Here is a 16,739-nt window from a genome sequence, read left to right as displayed (position 1 = left end):
ATTGTGTATCGTATTACTTATTGTGATTATTAATAATTTTGCGTTAAATGAGGCAAGCTTCTCAATTTTCCAGTCGCGTACAAATAACAATAAGCCGTTATTATCATTTTGAAAACGTTTAAAGTATATTTTATTCCTGTGGTGATTATTCATTAATGTAGTTCTTGCTTCAATAAACAAGTGCTATTTTAGAGAAGGACGTGTTTTACGAGAGCGTTGCATTTGTGTCTGTTATGATGGCGCTTATTCATCTTATTATACTTTACTGATACTCGCAAACGCAGGCAACGCTAATCGACCCTCCGCTTAAGTGCGCTTCTTAATAAATTGCTCTGCTGCGGTCCTCATTCCGCCACCTCCACAATTAAATGGGATCAAATGTGATTTTCACCTCCCCACACCACACGTGCGTCTTTAAATATCAAAAGTAAACTGTTGGTTTACCCACACTGGGCTTAGAACGGCGTCCATGGCGATTGTGTCGGCTACTGTTCAGAAGTCATTTAGCTTCTCGTTTACTATTGAGAGTCATCGTCAAGCTCAAGTCAGGCGAGGCAGAGCCTTTAACGTGAATAATTAACACAACAAAATAACAAGTTTAAATGTGAAAGGCGTCTTAGAAGAACGAGCGCTCATTAAATGCAGCCGGCACCCTGGGATGGTCTCTCGGAGTGAGCGGCCGCCACTGCTAGGCGTTGTCCGGCTTTGAGCTCCATTAGCATTTTTGGTGGGGTAACGCCAGGACCTGTTGTTTTACATGTCATCCTTCGCTCTTCTTCTCTTCTCTTTTTTTACCTCCACAAAATAAAGATCGCTATCTGAAAGTGCAAAAGGTCATCTGGTAAACTCGAACAAATGACAATTTACTGTACATAAAATCTACCAAAAATACAAAAAGAAAGAATGAAAGAAGAAGAAGGCGAACGACTCTTGTGTGTTGTAACGTAGTGTGGCACCGTGGAATGTTATGTCGTGGAGTGAAGTGTGCGGTAAAACACACGAAAATAAACCGAGGCCGCCAGGTACACCTGGCAAAGGCAGCGGCTCGCCGGTCGGGCTCCGCGGTTTTAGTTGTGCATAACACTTGAAAGCAACTACGTGAAAGACTGAAGAGCTTTACATCTTAATTTACTTCTTCCATTATTACTAAAAAAAATCATCCTGCCGCCTTTTAGAACAGAAGCCATTTAAAGTGTTTTTTACAGAGTCCACTCAATAATCCAGAGAAGACATTGGGCGTGCAACCTTCCACTCCTGAACTCCTTCCATTCCCTCCATCCACGAAGGCAATGCGCACACGTATGCAGCACAAAAGACATTAATCAAGAAAAATCAAAATTAATGAACAACTTGAAGGGTCAGGAAAACACTCTCGTTAAGGGCATCTCCGTAAAGGGGTTCGTGGTGTGTGCATTTACAGCAAAAAGAAAGAAAAGTTCAGTTATAGTAATCGGGACTCTACTGCTAGTATCACCATAGGACATAATTACTGTCATTAATGGGGAGGGGGCTGTCTGTGTCAGCAGTGGTCGAGTTAGAAGGAGGAAGAGCTGTGACAGTAGCAAGAGCAAGTTAAGTGACACTTTAAAATAAGCAAAGAGTTTTAGGGCAGAAATGACTTGGCGAGACGTCAGCAATGCAGCGCAGCTTACATATAGAGGCCGGCATTTACAGTTTGAACATAGAAATGTACAGAAAACTAGCGACATAGATAGATAGATAGATAGATAGATAGATAGATAGATAGATAGATAGATAGATAGATAGATAGTCACTATATAATATATAATAGATAATCTATCTATTTTATAGTCCCTTTGACTCTATCTAAATATATAATAATCTATCTATCTATCTATCTATCTATCTATCTATCTATCTATCTATCTATCTATCTATCTATCTATCTAATAGTGCAATATATTAGATATATATACTATGTATTTAGATGGATAGATTACTATCGTCACATAAATATACACCCTAAAATAGCTTAATAGATTGATATATTGATAGTTATACTGCATAGATTGATAGAAATATTGTAAATATACAACATTAGAGCAAGAGATCGATAAATTTTGTGTAGAGAAATAAACAGATTTGTAGCTCAATATATATATATATATATATATATATATATATATATATATATATATATATATATATATATGTTACAATAGATCAATAGATTGCTACACAGATATTTTTACAGAACATACAAATCGCCTTTTTTCTCACTACAGAATTACTTAAGTAGAAAAATATCTAAGTCTATAAGGACTACGCAAAGTTTCACTTTTCTGTATTTGCCAGCGTGGAAGTTAAAACGCATATATTGTTCATCACCTACCACCTTAACTGTGAATTTACTTGTAAAATTTTTTACCGCTGAGCTATGCCTCAAAATGCTGAGCCCATTTTGATCTTAAAAGAAGAAGGAATCCAAATCATTCACAAACGAACGAACTGCCAAATAGTTCAATAACGAGTTTCGGAGTAGCTAAGATCGCTGTGCTGTTTACTTTCAGACATATTAAGGCTTTTCATCTATCTATCTATCTATCTATCTATCTATCTATCTATCTATCTATCTATCTATCTATCTATCTATCTATCTATCTATCTATCTATCTATCTATTTGTATTATGTAGTATTTTAATATCTTTGTGTATATACCTAAAGTGCCTATTCATGTATCTAAATGTAAATATAGGAATGTGGATCATTAAAGAGATCAACTTAACCGAGTACACATTACTCTGGGGGACTGTTTGGGAACAATTGCGATGGGCCAAGGGTACAGAATTGATCGCCCCAATTGAAGAGTTTAGATCAAATTGCAAAATACAAACAAATACATGATGTAGTATTTTAATATCTCTTTACGTTTATTACATATCCTTAACATATCTATCTATCTATCTATCTATCTATCTATCTATCTATCTATCTATCTATCTATCTATCTATCTATCTATCTATCTATCTATGATATAGTGCCTTTCACATCTCTCCGTCCATCGGTGGTTCCGTCCGGCTATCCCTGTCTTCTGTTTTTAAGGTAAACGGCCTTTTGTCTTGTACTTTACGTAGCCCCCCGTGCCCGGCCGCGCACTCCCTCCCGTATTTTGCGTAGTTCGTCTTGTTGGGTTGGCCACAAACACGAAGGCGTGCTGACTCCCGGATTCTGACTGAATGGACTCCCTGGAGCTGATGGTGTTTTTTTTTTTTTGGGGGGGGGGGGGGGGGGGGTGTTACGTGGATTCGACGTTTACCTGGTGCGTCACGATTAATGACCGTCTAGTCACTAAGGGTTCTCGTTAATATAAACTTGTGCTGCTTAGCACGTTTAGGAATAAGGCCGACTCGTCGTTTCTTAAATGAGTTAATACAATAGCTTTGTGTTGTCAATACCTGCGACTTGCAAAGCAGATTTGTGAAAATGGCCTCATTATGCCGGGAAAGTGAGAAGTGATAAACGTTGGCAGTCGCCGAAGTGTAACAATCAACCATGCTCACAAAAGAGAGAGAATACAGCACCTACATTTAACATCCCCTCCAAAGCAACAGAGCGTCGATAATTACTGAAGTATTTGCACAACAAATCCTCTTGAATCCACTGTAATTAAAAGGCACATACCTGCCAATCTCCCATTTTTGCAAGTATTGACATTCTCTCGCTGCGCTATACTCTACTGTACTGATCATGCAGTGTGTGGCCTCAGTGATCCCTCTGATCTCTTACACAATTTCTCCGTTTACCTGCACAGGAACATCTCACCTGGTCATAAAAAGCAGGGTGCCACCCGAGTGCGCATGCGCACTTCGAGAAGAATGTGTCAGTCGGACTGAGCAGCATAAAACAGTAAAACCTGTCCCAGCAAATGATGGATTTACAACGAGAATCGTCTTGCAGTCACCCTAGGAATCCCTTCGCGTTCATAAAAATATTTCTGCCATCTGTTTTTAAACTTCTACATAGTAAGTGAGATCAACAGATAAAGACAATGAACAAGCATCGGGGCAGCGCGAAGACAGGAATAAATTACTGAAGAAAAAACAAAGCTGAGGGGAAAGTAGTTTAGCGAAATGTGAAATATGACTTGTGCGAGAAAGTTTGTGTATTTCTTGCACTGCGTGTAGTGCGCATAATAAGAGAAGACGGCGCATTTTGGAAGCATAAGCTTAGCTTAAGGGTAAAATGTATTTAATATGTTCGATGTGAAATGTGTACGTGGCGCAGTATTCTGCAAGAAAATGTCATTTTTGGCAACGGCAGGCCTTTCCATTCGTTCCCCTAAACCTGTAAGAAAGATCCGTTTCCGAATTGTAATTCGCTTTATTTGGTTACATATAATTTCGCAAATCTTGTTATTATTATTATTATTATTATTATTATTATTATTATTATTATTATTATTATTATTATTATTCACACATACAGCATGGAATTGGAAAATAAAGTGTAACGCATTTTAAAATTTATTTGGTACCCTTTTTTGATTACAACTAAATAATAAATCCATGAAAGTAGCACTACTATTAACAGACTGACCGAATACATTTTATTATTAGACAGTTTCTTTGTTTATTACCAGCAAAACGAACTATTGCAGAAATAAAAAATATTACTAGTGTTAAAAATGTAATAAGTTTTAAAGACGTTGCTGTTATTGCTGTTTTAATCTGTTACCTTCTATTTTTTAAAGAGAAGTATATGAAACGCCAAATAGGTTACTATTTAGTTATTTATATTTAATTATAATTTGCAAACCATTTCTGTTCAGTCAGCTAAAAAAATGGATTTGTTTTTGATCTGACCTGCCAACCACTTATTTTAGTAACTTTTACTGACGTTTTGCTTCATTTCGGGTTGCACTGCGGATTCAAAGCTGATTCCCGTGTCTCGGGTTTACTAAAGTCGAATTCGGACCAAAACGATTTGAAGTTTTCGTACACGTGTGTGGAAAAAATCGGAACCTTTATTTTATTTTTTTATTTTATAAAATAAAACTTACCCATTTGAATGAGAAATACTTAAAAAATAACAGTAAATGTAAACTAGAATTTGAGAGTTTGAATCGAACTAATTGGAAAATCAACAAAGCCAATAAACAACGTGCACTCTTTCTCCGGGAACTTCAGACACATGCCGTCGCAGAAATCGCAGAAGGAGGTGCTGATTTTGTTTAATGAAGCATGAAATGTGCAATTCACACTTCTTCAGCCTAAGCTCAGGTAACTCTATACATTCGAGTTCAAATTACAACAGCACACGCGAAATCTTAGAAACGCCAAGTAAACCACCGAAAAACACAATTACAGGGAATTTATAAGACGAACTTTAACCAAAAAAAAAAGACCATCAAGGTAAAAAGAAGCATTACGAGAATGTCTGCAACTTGTTGAGCTCCGCCGACGTTATTTATGGCAGGGGATCGCCTTTTAGATCGGCTTATGAGTCACTTGAATAGTTTCACACAGCGTGGCCCTTTTATTAACTGTCTGTGGCATGAAAGTATTAAAAGTGTGCGGATAATCGTGGAATAACGAGGACCTCAATTCGGTGGGAGTCACAACACCTGTGGAGTTACAATGGAAAAACGACTCTCTCTCTCTCTCTCTCTCTCTCTATATATATATATATATATGTGTGTGTGTGTGTGTGTGTGTGTGTGTGTGTGTGTGTGTGTGTGTGTGTGTGTCTGTCCCTTATATCTTAAAAGCAATCTGTTTCAGTTAGAGGAATTTTAATCTGCCCCGGAGTGAGGAAATGAGAGCCACTGAGAGATGTTACAAATGTGCTGCACTTTTTGAATGAAGAATCCTGATACTTTAATGACAAAGGCAGCTTGTCAGAAGCATTGGTCTTAAAATATCCTTTAGGCGCAATTATTGTTATTACTGTAAAAAAAAAAAAAAAAAAAAAAAAAAAAAAAAAAAAAAGCACAACCTGAAAAAATAACTAAGGAGAACTGTAAATGACCCGGGACTACAACAAATGATTGCTATGCACGCATCACGTCCTTTCGGAAACCAGCATTAATGTTGTTTACTGAAGCCATAATTCGGGGGGTACAAATCGTGACCCTTGTTTTAGCATATCCAGTGTGCCGGTAAACCAAACCTGTATTATTTAACAGACCCTAGGAATTCCGATTTGATTTGAAACGGCTGTTAGGATGAGAGGATATGGGCGCTTTATTTCCAATGTTTTAATTTTTATTTTGAGTCTCCGTGTAGAAACGTTCTTTCTTTCTTTCTTTCTTTCTTTCTTTCTTTCTTTCTTTCTTTCTTTTGTCCGTCTGTATTAACCGGAGGCGTTTATTTTTTATTTTCTTTCATGGATTTTACTATTAAGAGCACTCGATCCTTATGAGCGTTGGGTTGTGTGGAACAATCCAAAGATAAGGAACCATTTCATTATTTCATTTTTGGGAAGGCTTCTTTGCATATGAGAAGCCCCCTAATACACACACACACACACACACACACACACATATATATATATATATATATATACCCCACCGAGCAGGAAGTTAGCCCCTGTTAACGTGTTCAGCAAAGTCCTTTTAAAATTTTTCAGTTTCACGTGTCTGTTCTCATCTGTTCATGGCTATTTGTTACGGGTTTGAGTCAATTGAGGGTTCTTCCTGGTGGTTCTTTTTTCCTCTTAATTGGCATATTGGCATCGCTCTGTAAAGCTACTATTGAGTGGACTATCAACATTTTTAGATATTAAGAGTTGTGTTATTCACAGAACACATTTAGATGATTTATTTCGAAACATACGTTCTTTAAATGAAGTGACAAAGCGGGTCTTCAGATTGGCGTTGTGTTATGACGCACTGATTACACCTTTGAGACGTTGTTGGTTTCATTCTTTTTGTTCTTCCACAAGCAGGTGAAGTGACTTGAGGAGGGTCACACACTTTCAGTAGCGGGATTTGAACCCTAAACCTGAAAATATGAAATAGAAAGCCTTAAGCGCAACGCCTGCCTGTTTGCAGTGGAATCGTCTTTGGCTCCCTCTTCATGACGGATCCGTAACAAAATAGTCATAAATAAATGGTAACCGATTTGTGAAATACCAATGGCCTCCTGTTATTAAAATGACAAAAGCACAGGTACGTGCAGATCTCTTCGACTCTACCTGCTAGGTAAGCTACTATACTTTGGTCCGCATATTATTAACCTTTTTTTCAATCCCTAAGAGTCGATTTCAAATGCCAGAATGAACGTCCCTTTGTCAAACAATTACTCCACATGGGAGCACAGACACGCACGATCTTTAAAATGATGGCGCTTTAAGTGGCTCTTTAGAACAATAGGTGGTACCCCAAAGATCCATCCACACCAAGGCTCCAAAAAGTTTATTTATAACAGTAGCAGACTCCAGAAACGACAGCACGTTTGTGAAATTCCAACTCTCAAAGGATTCTAGCTACACACGGGAGTTCTTGACCTGCGTGTCCTTTCAGGTGGCCTACTGGACATTAAAGGTGTCTCTGATGGAGTCCCTGTCTTGCACCCCGTGCTTGCTCGGTTCGGCTCCAGCTGGATTAAGGGGGATAGAAAACGTTTTCAAACCCAGAGAACTCATTCCACGTGCGAAGAACCCGCGTCCAAGAATGAAATCACTCTTTGACCAACTATGAGAAAATACACAACCTTAGCACAGTTCCATTAAAAACCACGAGTGCAATACGCGGGGGCTGTTTAGAAGTTGGTTTTTGGCCCCGTAGCGACTCCCCTCAGCACCTTGAAAGACGGAGCGCTGTGCTTTAGTAAATAATGAAAGGGGCTTTAAAAGCCCCCCTCTGCACCGACTGCAAACGTTTGCGCCCCTGGAAGTACAGGGCGATTATTAATATTAAGTGCTGCGAATGGAGATTTGGCGGAATGGAGAACCATTACAGTCCATGCACATAAGAAAGAGTGTTCAGAGTCAGTCGGTAAAGCGCCGAGGAGTCCGGTTCAGTACCGAGTCACACACACACCGCGAATACGCGTGGAAAACATGGCGGCAAACTTCACGGACTTACAGCCGGGGACGCGCAATTAAAGGCTTGGCGAGTGGGGATGAACCAGCAGGTGTCTTTCTTTCTTTCTTTCTTTCTTTCTTTCTTTCTTTCTTTCTTTCTTTCTTTCTTTCTTTCTTTCTTCCTTTCTTGTTTTAAATCAAGAGTGCCTTTGGATACTTGCATTACTGTGCTCATCGTAAAAGATAATAGTCGTTTCTTTCTTTCTTTCTTTCTTTCTTTCTTTCTTTCTTTCTTTCTTTCTTTCTTTCTTTCTTTCTTGTTTTAAATCAAGAGTGCCTTTGATTACTTGCATTACTGTGCTCATCGTAAAATACAATACGCCAGTTCTTTCTTTCTTTCTTTCTTTCTTTCTTTCTTTCTTTCTTTCTTTCTTTCTTTCTTTCTTTCTTTCTTTCTTTCTTTCTTTCTTTCTTGTTTTAAATCAGGAGTGCCTTTGGATACTTGCATTACTGTGCTCATCGTAAAAGATAATAGTCGTTTCTTTCTTTCTTTCTTTCTTTCTTTCTTTCTTTCTTTCTTTCTTTCTTTCTTTCTTTCTTTCTTTCTTTCGTTCGTTCTCTCTTTCGGTCAGCTAAACCTTCACAACAGATTCCCACCGGTTTAATCAGGCGTCTGCCTGTCGTGAGTCATCCCTGACACATCCTCTGAAAATGCGCCTTAGTAAACTGCCGCCGACTGACTGAGCCTTCCCAGGACCTGTGAATGGGGCTGGGGAAGCCCCCGGCTGGCGGACAAGGAGTATAAGAGACAATGTGGAAAAACATGAGGACAGGAGAGTCCGTTCTAGAGAAGTTTTCAATGTAACAATCTGCTTCTTCTTCCTCTTCATCATCATCATCATCTCCATCATCATCTTGACGATTTTGGATGACACTTTACAGCCTCCTATGGGGGTGACACACGACTGTCTATAAAACTGTTTTAAGGAGCTTCTGGCTGAAATTGTCAAGACCTCCCGAAATCACTTACAATCCAATACAGTTTATTTTTGTATAGCCCAAAATCACACAGGAAGTGCCGCAATGGGCTTTAACAGGCCCTGCCTCTTGACAGTCCCCCAGCCTTGACTCTCTAAGAAGACAAGGAAAAACTTTGGGAAAGGCAGTTCAAAGAGAGACCCCTTTCCAGGTAGGTTGGGCGTGCAGTGGGTGTCAAAAGAAGGGGGTCAATACAATACAATACAATACACAGAACAGAACAAATCCTCAATAAAAAATAAAAAATAAATTTTTTTTAGAAGTACGGAGCAGAATTTAACAGTAGATGATATCACATAATAGGATTTGGATCATTTTAGACTCCTGGAGACCTCATCCATCAAGCTGCCTCCCCCATTTGGCCATTCCACGGCTGAAACAGTGCTGGGCCAGCCAATCCGATGAAAGGACCCCTCTTTCTCATGATTCCTGCGATCCTCCATCAGGGATGACTTTACCTTAGGCAGGCAAAACAACTTGGCAGGTGGGCCGTGGCACCAAGTGCCACATTTGAGTACCGAGAAGAAAAACAGAATAGGTGAGGGTTAGTATCCAATTATAACTGTCATGTTACTTATGTTTTAGTGCTAATGACTGACAACGGAGATGCAGTCTGTACAGTTAATCAGCAGCTCTAGTCAGGGTGTGCTAAACTGAAGTAGTGAGTCTACAGCCGGGATTTAAAAGCTGAGACTGAAGGGGCATCTCTTATAGTAGCAGGCAGACCACTCCACAGTTTAGGGGCCCTGCAACTAAAAGCTCGACCTCCCACTGTTATTTTATTAATCCTTGGAATCAGAAGCAGACCGGCATCTTGAGATCTTAATGTGCGCTCAGGTTTGTAAGTCATGATAATTTCAAACAAGTAAGCTGGACCTCGACCATTTAATGCTTTATATGTTAAATGGAGGATTTTGAAATCTGCCCTAAACTTAACCGGGAGCCAGTGTAAAGATTTAAGAACTGGAGTTATGTGTTTGTATTTTCTTGTTCTTGTAATAATTCTTGCAGCCACATTTTGGATTAACTGGAGGCTGTATAAAGAACAGTTTGAACATCCAGTGAACACCGCATTGCAGTAGTCAATCCTACTAGAGATAAATGCAGGAATTAATTTCTCAGAATCCTGTTTATTTAGAAAGCACCTTAATTTCCTAACATTTTTAAGATGGAAGAAACCTGATTTGGACAACTTTGTAATATGCGCTTTAAATGACCTGCTAGAGTCAAAGAGAACTCCGAGATTGTGGGCTGATTCAGTAAAATTAATGGGGATTCCAACTGAGTTAAATGATGACAGAATATTGTTGTGATCAGCGTCATTCACTCCAACAATTAACATCTCTGTCTTATCGGTGTTTAAAGACAAGTAGTTCTCATCCATCCACTCCTTTAATTCGCTAACACAACTAATTAAAGACAACATCGGAGAAACTTCATCTGATTGAAATGAAAGGTATAACTGGGTGTCATCTGCATACGAGTGAAAAATTAACATGATGTAATAAGCATGTACAGTGAAAACAGTAAAGGTCCGAGTACTGAGCCCTGCGGGACACCATATCTCACTTCTGTGTATAATGATGGAGTCCTGTCAGCACATTTCTGTACATATTGGAATCGATTTGATAAGTAAGAACTAAGCCAAGCGAGCATGGTGCCTGTAAGCCCAACATCATTTTCTAGCCTGTGCAGTAAAACAGAATGGTCGATGGTGTCAAACGCTGTGCTTAAGTCCAACAACATAATTACAGTGGAGTTTCCTTCATCAGAAGATATCAGAATGTCGTTTACAACCCGCGTTAGTGCCGTTTCTGTACTATGACCAGTGCGAAAACCAGACTGGAATTTCTTAAATAAATTGTAATGCGTAAGCTGTGTCTGAAGCTGACTGGCGACTACTTTTTCTAGTATTTTAGAGAGAAACGGTAGATTTGAAATAGGCCTATAATTATTTAGTATGTGTGGGTCAAGGTCTGACTTTTTAAGTAATGGTTTAATGACTGACACTTTTAGTGTATCAGGTACTGTGCCATCCAATAATCAACTACTGATAATGTTTAGAAGAGGCGCTGCAAGAACATCCATTGCACTTTTTACTAGTTTTGTTGGCACTGGATCAGGGAACAAGTAGTGGGCTTCATTTTAGAAATTAAAGTTAAGACTTCCTGCTCAGTTACAGGATTAAAAATACTAAAGTGCTGAGTGCAATGTGAGACAGGGTCTGCTAAGCTAGTATTTGGTTTGTAGTGTGATGCAGAGATCTGGGATCTTATATTTTTAGTTTTCTCATTGAAGAAGTTCATAATGTCTGTACTGCTAATATCTGTTGGTATTTTGCACTGTTGATCTGAATTTCCATTTGTTAATTTAGCCACTGTACCTGAGGATTTTTATTATTGTTATCTATTAATGTAGAATAGTATTCTGAGCGAGCTTTAAAGAGGGCTTTTTTATATTTATTAATATAAAACTTCTGTTTGATGAAACGATCGAGTGTCCAACTGTTGTTATTAGCGCAAATTACTGCGCTACTTGAAATGGCCGGTTACCCGCCGTTCGTTAAGAAGTGTGATCAGGTCTCTCTTAGGGATTTCTGTTCATCAAGTCCCTAGGGGTCCCTATTGGGGTCCTAATCCTCACTGGGTGTCACAAATCCTATAAACTCCTGTTTTTGTTTTTCTGGTTTGGTTCCTTGTTGATCCACTGCCTGATAAAGCGTCGTTTCATTCAAGAGTTCTTTGATTATGAAGTTGGGTCTTTCTGCTTTGAAAAACATTTTAATATGTAGAAAAAAATCTTATTATCTTAATATATAGCAGGACATAAACAGATTAAAGAAAAGTGTTTAATGCTGTGCAGCTGGAGTGCTTTTAAAATCAGGACTCCATTGGTCTTTCACAAATCTGTTACCACCTAACCCTTCGATGGAGTGGCGTCCTGTTCAGGGTTTGTCCCTGCTGCCTTGTACCCTAAGCTGGGTGGGATAGGGTCCAACACCCCATGTGACCCTGATCAGGATTAAGTGGGTCAGAAAATGAGTGAAAATGGCGACAGTTACCATCTAATCATGGCTATTTACTGTATGGAGCCCATTACAGAGCGAAATCAATGTGGGTTCTTTCTGGAACTCATGTATGAATGGCTCTTTGGGGAGCCAAAGATGGAACTTCTATGGCTCAGCTTTGAAGGACCACTCTGGCACCTTCATTTTTAAGAGTGTAGTGACACCACTGAGCTGGATGCTCATCCTGACACTAACCCTCTCCATTTATCCAGACTTGGGACTGACCCCAACATTTGTAATCCATAAAGGTGCCTAAAGTGGTCCTTCAGATTGATGCCATACAACAGGGGTGTCACATTCAGATCACAGACGTCAGCAGCATTTGGTTCTATAATGGCACTCGAATGGCTTTTGTGACAAAGAGCCATTAACGTTTGATTCTATAGACTTTGTCCTAATATGGGGACAGGTGACGTAACGAGATAAAACAGACTATGTAGTCCTGTTAAGACCCTGAACCCTAAGATGTATCACAAACCTCTTATCATCTGGTTATGCAGCCTCTTACGGACCTTTCTGGACCCTTCATGCGGATCGCTCTTTTGGGAAGTAAAACTGGCCCCCCTGTGACATTGCTCAGATGTCATTTTGAAGAGTGTGGCTGCAGCTTTTCCTTTCAGCCACTTTCTTAATTAGTTAACAGGTCACTGTAGCTAATTTAACACAATGCACAAATCTTAATTACGACTGAATATTCATTCAATTGTCATCTTAGGTTTTTTTTTTCTTTCTTAACTTTCAGCCAAACAATAAGGAGAATAAAGCCAACAGATGACCAGCTAACTTAAGGGTCTCAAATGGTCCTCGAGAGGACACCATTGTCACCTCAAACAATTGTCTCTTTAGCTTTTAATGAAACACAAGCGTTACTGAATTCTGCACCCTGCATATGTTGTGTTCTCATCCTGCCACAGCAGTCATTTCCAAAACTGATTTTCTTTTCCTTCTAAGATCGCCGTCCAGATATTTTGTGGACCACAGCAGATGAGAACTTCTCAGACCTTCACTTTTATTTCTTTTTCTTTTCAGGTATTGTATTGAGGCAGCCATTGTGTGAAAGACAAAAGGGTAAATGAAATCTAAGTTAGCCCGGACATCTTCTGCTTTACACCTCCTTATTGTTTGGCTGCTGGTTATGGAAGAACTTAAACAATTCAAACGAATATAAATGACAAGCAAGGAGGAATTGTATGTTATGATAAATAAGGAAGGCACTGGCTGGAATGAAAAGTCTGTTTTGCCCCGCGATGTCACCTCCTCGACATTACAGATTCCTTCTCTGTCCACCAGAAGCTGCGGTTGACACCCACAGGCTGCAGAGGAACCAAATTTTACTCTCACAAACCATCCACTTGAAGGTTCGAGAGGCCACCCTTCATTTATTGGCATCTTTCACGGGTTCCATAAAAATCTATGAACAGATGATAACAGATCTATGAAACACCAAAAAGGCTCCTGATTTTGAAAGGACAATAACACGGACTCACTTCAGGTGTTCTTCATCTGTCCCATCCATACAGTCTTAAAAGTCCCGGTTCTCCAATGGCATTTTATGGTCCTTGACTTGGTCCTGTGGTAGAACTCTGGCTGGACCGAGCACCATTTCATTCTGGAAAGGGTTCTGCACTTATGGTGTTGGTTCTTTGAACTTTGAAGAACTTTCTAATATGGAGAAAAAAACTGAAATCCTTCATGTTTGGTAGGCTACCGAGCAGAACCTTAACAGCTTGTGTTCTAAAACCTTTTGAAATCGTGAGCCATTGCTATTTCACAAATCTGTTAGCATCTGTTCATGGTCATTTACTCTATGGAGCCTGTTTTGGGTCTAAATAAATAAATGCAGGTACTTTCTGGAACGTTCATGTAGATGGATCTTTTGGGAACCAAAAATGGCTCCCCTATGGAAGATCCACTCCAGCACCTTCATTTTCAAATGTGGAGGTAGCCTACTACACAATAAAGTTGTCTGTTTTGTCCACCAATTAGAAACCATAAGCTTCAGGAGATGATTTTAGATGTAAAGACCCCTTTCCTGGAATGAAATGGTTCTTTGATAAGCAATTATTCTACAATGAGCCATTTAACCTCACAGAGTGTCACTTAGAATTCTGTAGAATCATGGGAAACCAGTGGTCAGCTAGCCATCCAATGATCCATCCATCCATCCGTCCATCAATTTATCGATTTTCCAGTCAAGTCAACCAGTTCATGGTCACAGGGAGCTGGTGCTTATCTTGGATGCTTTGGTCAAAGAGGTTCTTCAGAGTGATGCCATAAGGGAGGCCATTTTTGGCTCCTAAAGGACCCACCCACATGAAGATCAGCAAAGAGCCTTTCATCTCTTACAGCTTCCAAAAAGCCACCATGACCAGGTGGTCCCAGATTTGTCAAATACAGTTAGGTTCCTGATTATAGGAGGACCCTCACTGGAGAAAATAGTTCAGATTTTCCTCGTCTGTTGTGTTGTCCTAGGTAGCCTACTGCACATTATAGATGTCTGTTTTGCCCCCTTAGAAACTTTGTCAAAAGTTAAAGAACCAAGTTTTAACCGCAAAGAACCTTTCCCAGAATTAAATGTTTTATTGTTGAGCAGCAATTCTAGGAGGGACCACAGAACCCGGTGAAGTGTCACTGGTAATTATATAGAATCATTAAAAAGCCTGTTATCAAACAGCATTCCATCCGTCCATTCATTTTCCAACCCGCTGAATCCTAAGTACAGGGTCACGAGGGTCTGCTGAAGCCAATCCCAGCCAACAAAGGGTGCAAGGCAGGAAACAAACCCCGGGCAGGGCACCAACCCACCGCAGGGCACACACACACACACACACCATTCACACACTAGGGACAATTTAGGATCACCAATCCACCTAACCTGCATGTCTTTGGACTGTGGGAGGAAACCCACGCAGACACGGGGAGAACATGCAAACTCCACACAGGGAGGACCCGGGAAGTGAACTCAGACGGGCCTCCTAACTGTGAGGCAGGTGAAGTGTCACTGAATAATAAATGGAATCATTAAAAAGCCAGTTGTCAAACAGCATTCCATCCATCCATCCATTCATTGGTTTTCCAGTCCAGTCATCCAGTTCAAGATCATGGACAGCTGCTGCTTATCTTGGATGCTTTGGTCTCAAGAATGCTCTTAAAAATGAAAAGACCAAAGGAGTTCTTCAGAGTGATGCCATTGGGAGACCATTTTTGATTCCTAAAAGACCAACCCACATGAAGATCTGCAAAGAGCCTTTCATCTCTTACAGCATTCAAAAAGCCACCGTTCCAGATTTGTCACATACAGTTAGGTGCCTGATTATAGGAGGACCCTCACTGTAGATACTCACAGGGCCTCAGTTCAGGTTTTCTTCATCTGTTGTGTCCTCCTGGATAACCAACTGCACATTAAAGATGTCTGCTTTTGTCCGCCTTGGAAACTTTGTCAAAAGTCAAAGAACCAACTTTTACATGCAAAGGACCTTTCCCAGAATAAAATGTTTTATTGTCAAGGAGGGACCACACAATCCAGCAAAATTATGATAAGTATATCGAATCATTAAAAGGCCAGTTATTAAACAGCCATCCATCCATCCATCCATCCATCCATCCATCCATCCATCCATCCATCAGTTTTCCAGTCCAGTCATCCAGTTCCAGTGCTTATCTTAGATGCTTTGGTCTGAAGAACACTCTTTAAAAATGGAGGTGCCACAGTGGTTCTTCGGAGTGATGCCACAAGGAGACCATTTACATTTCTCACCCATATGAAGCTCCAGAAAGAAGCATTTATCGATAGATAGATAGATAGATAGATAGATAGATAGATAGATAGATAGATAGATAGATAGATAGATAGATAGATAGATAGATAGATAGATAGATAGATAGATAGATAGATAGATAGATAGATACTTTATTAATCCCAAGGGGAAATTCACAATTTATCTGTCATGGTTTCCGAAAAGATCCCTGAATAGGTGGTGGGATATTTGTGAATTTGGCTCCTGAGTTCAGGAATTGTAAGTTGGGGTTCTCCTAATATGTCAGGATCCTATTAGGTAACCCCCTTAAACACTGGAGATTTCAGGTTTGTCCACCTTTTAGGAACCTTTTCCAGTCCCAAAGAACTAATCTGATACGTGAGGAATACTTCCCAGAATGATATGGTTCTTTTCCAAGCGATGGAACCTCACAGCGCAGCAAAGTTACATTAAAGAATGAGAATTTTTAAGTTGGGCTGGTCTGGTGCCTGTCGATATCATGAATGAAACGAGGAGAAGATGTTATTTAAAACTTTACCTGGCATATCGCTCATCCTAATATGATGATGTAGACTTACAGTAAATGGCTGCTATTAAAGCGGAAATCTTCACGACTTTGACACAATGGATCAAATATGGAGACAGCTTAGTCATCAGTTCTTTAAACGAGCTTGGGCTGATCGGTGTCTCCTCGCGAGTCAGATGTCTATTACTAATAATCTCCCCACCCACAAATATCCCTTTTTGGCACACAGGTGTCCCTCCATTCCTCATACGTGAACTTTGCTGGCAGTAAATGTCAGACGAGCATTCCACCCTCTCTGAAGTTTTTATAATTCAATGCCATTCATGTCGTCGGTCTGCTTACCGAGCAATTGCTTTACAACC

The 16,739-nt window shown here is 39.8% G+C and overlaps 2 protein-coding genes across 2 annotated transcripts in view; one reads left to right on the top strand and one right to left on the bottom strand.

The window, feature by feature from the left end:
- The window catches only part of tfap2a (transcription factor AP-2 alpha), a 20,717-nt gene extending 16,935 nt beyond the window's left edge, over nucleotides 1-3,782 (bottom strand). Inside the window, exon 1 of the mRNA XM_028790816.2 lies at nucleotides 3,645-3,782. Within this exon, the coding sequence (XP_028646649.1) occupies nucleotides 3,645-3,677 (33 nt within the window). The 5' untranslated portion in view covers nucleotides 3,678-3,782. The remainder of the gene's footprint in view (nucleotides 1-3,644) is intronic.
- tmem14ca (transmembrane protein 14Ca) overlaps nucleotides 1-16,739 on the top strand; it is a 1,114,298-nt gene that overhangs the window by 775,045 nt on the left and 322,514 nt on the right. The gene's annotated exons all lie outside the window — the stretch shown is intronic.

The sequence above is a fragment of the Erpetoichthys calabaricus genome, chromosome 6 (genome assembly GCF_900747795.2).
Source record: "Erpetoichthys calabaricus chromosome 6, fErpCal1.3, whole genome shotgun sequence".
In the NCBI taxonomy this organism is placed as follows: Eukaryota; Metazoa; Chordata; class Cladistia; order Polypteriformes; family Polypteridae; genus Erpetoichthys; species Erpetoichthys calabaricus.
Note: the sequence above shows the minus strand (reverse complement) of the source record. Positions and strands in the feature narration are given on the sequence as shown.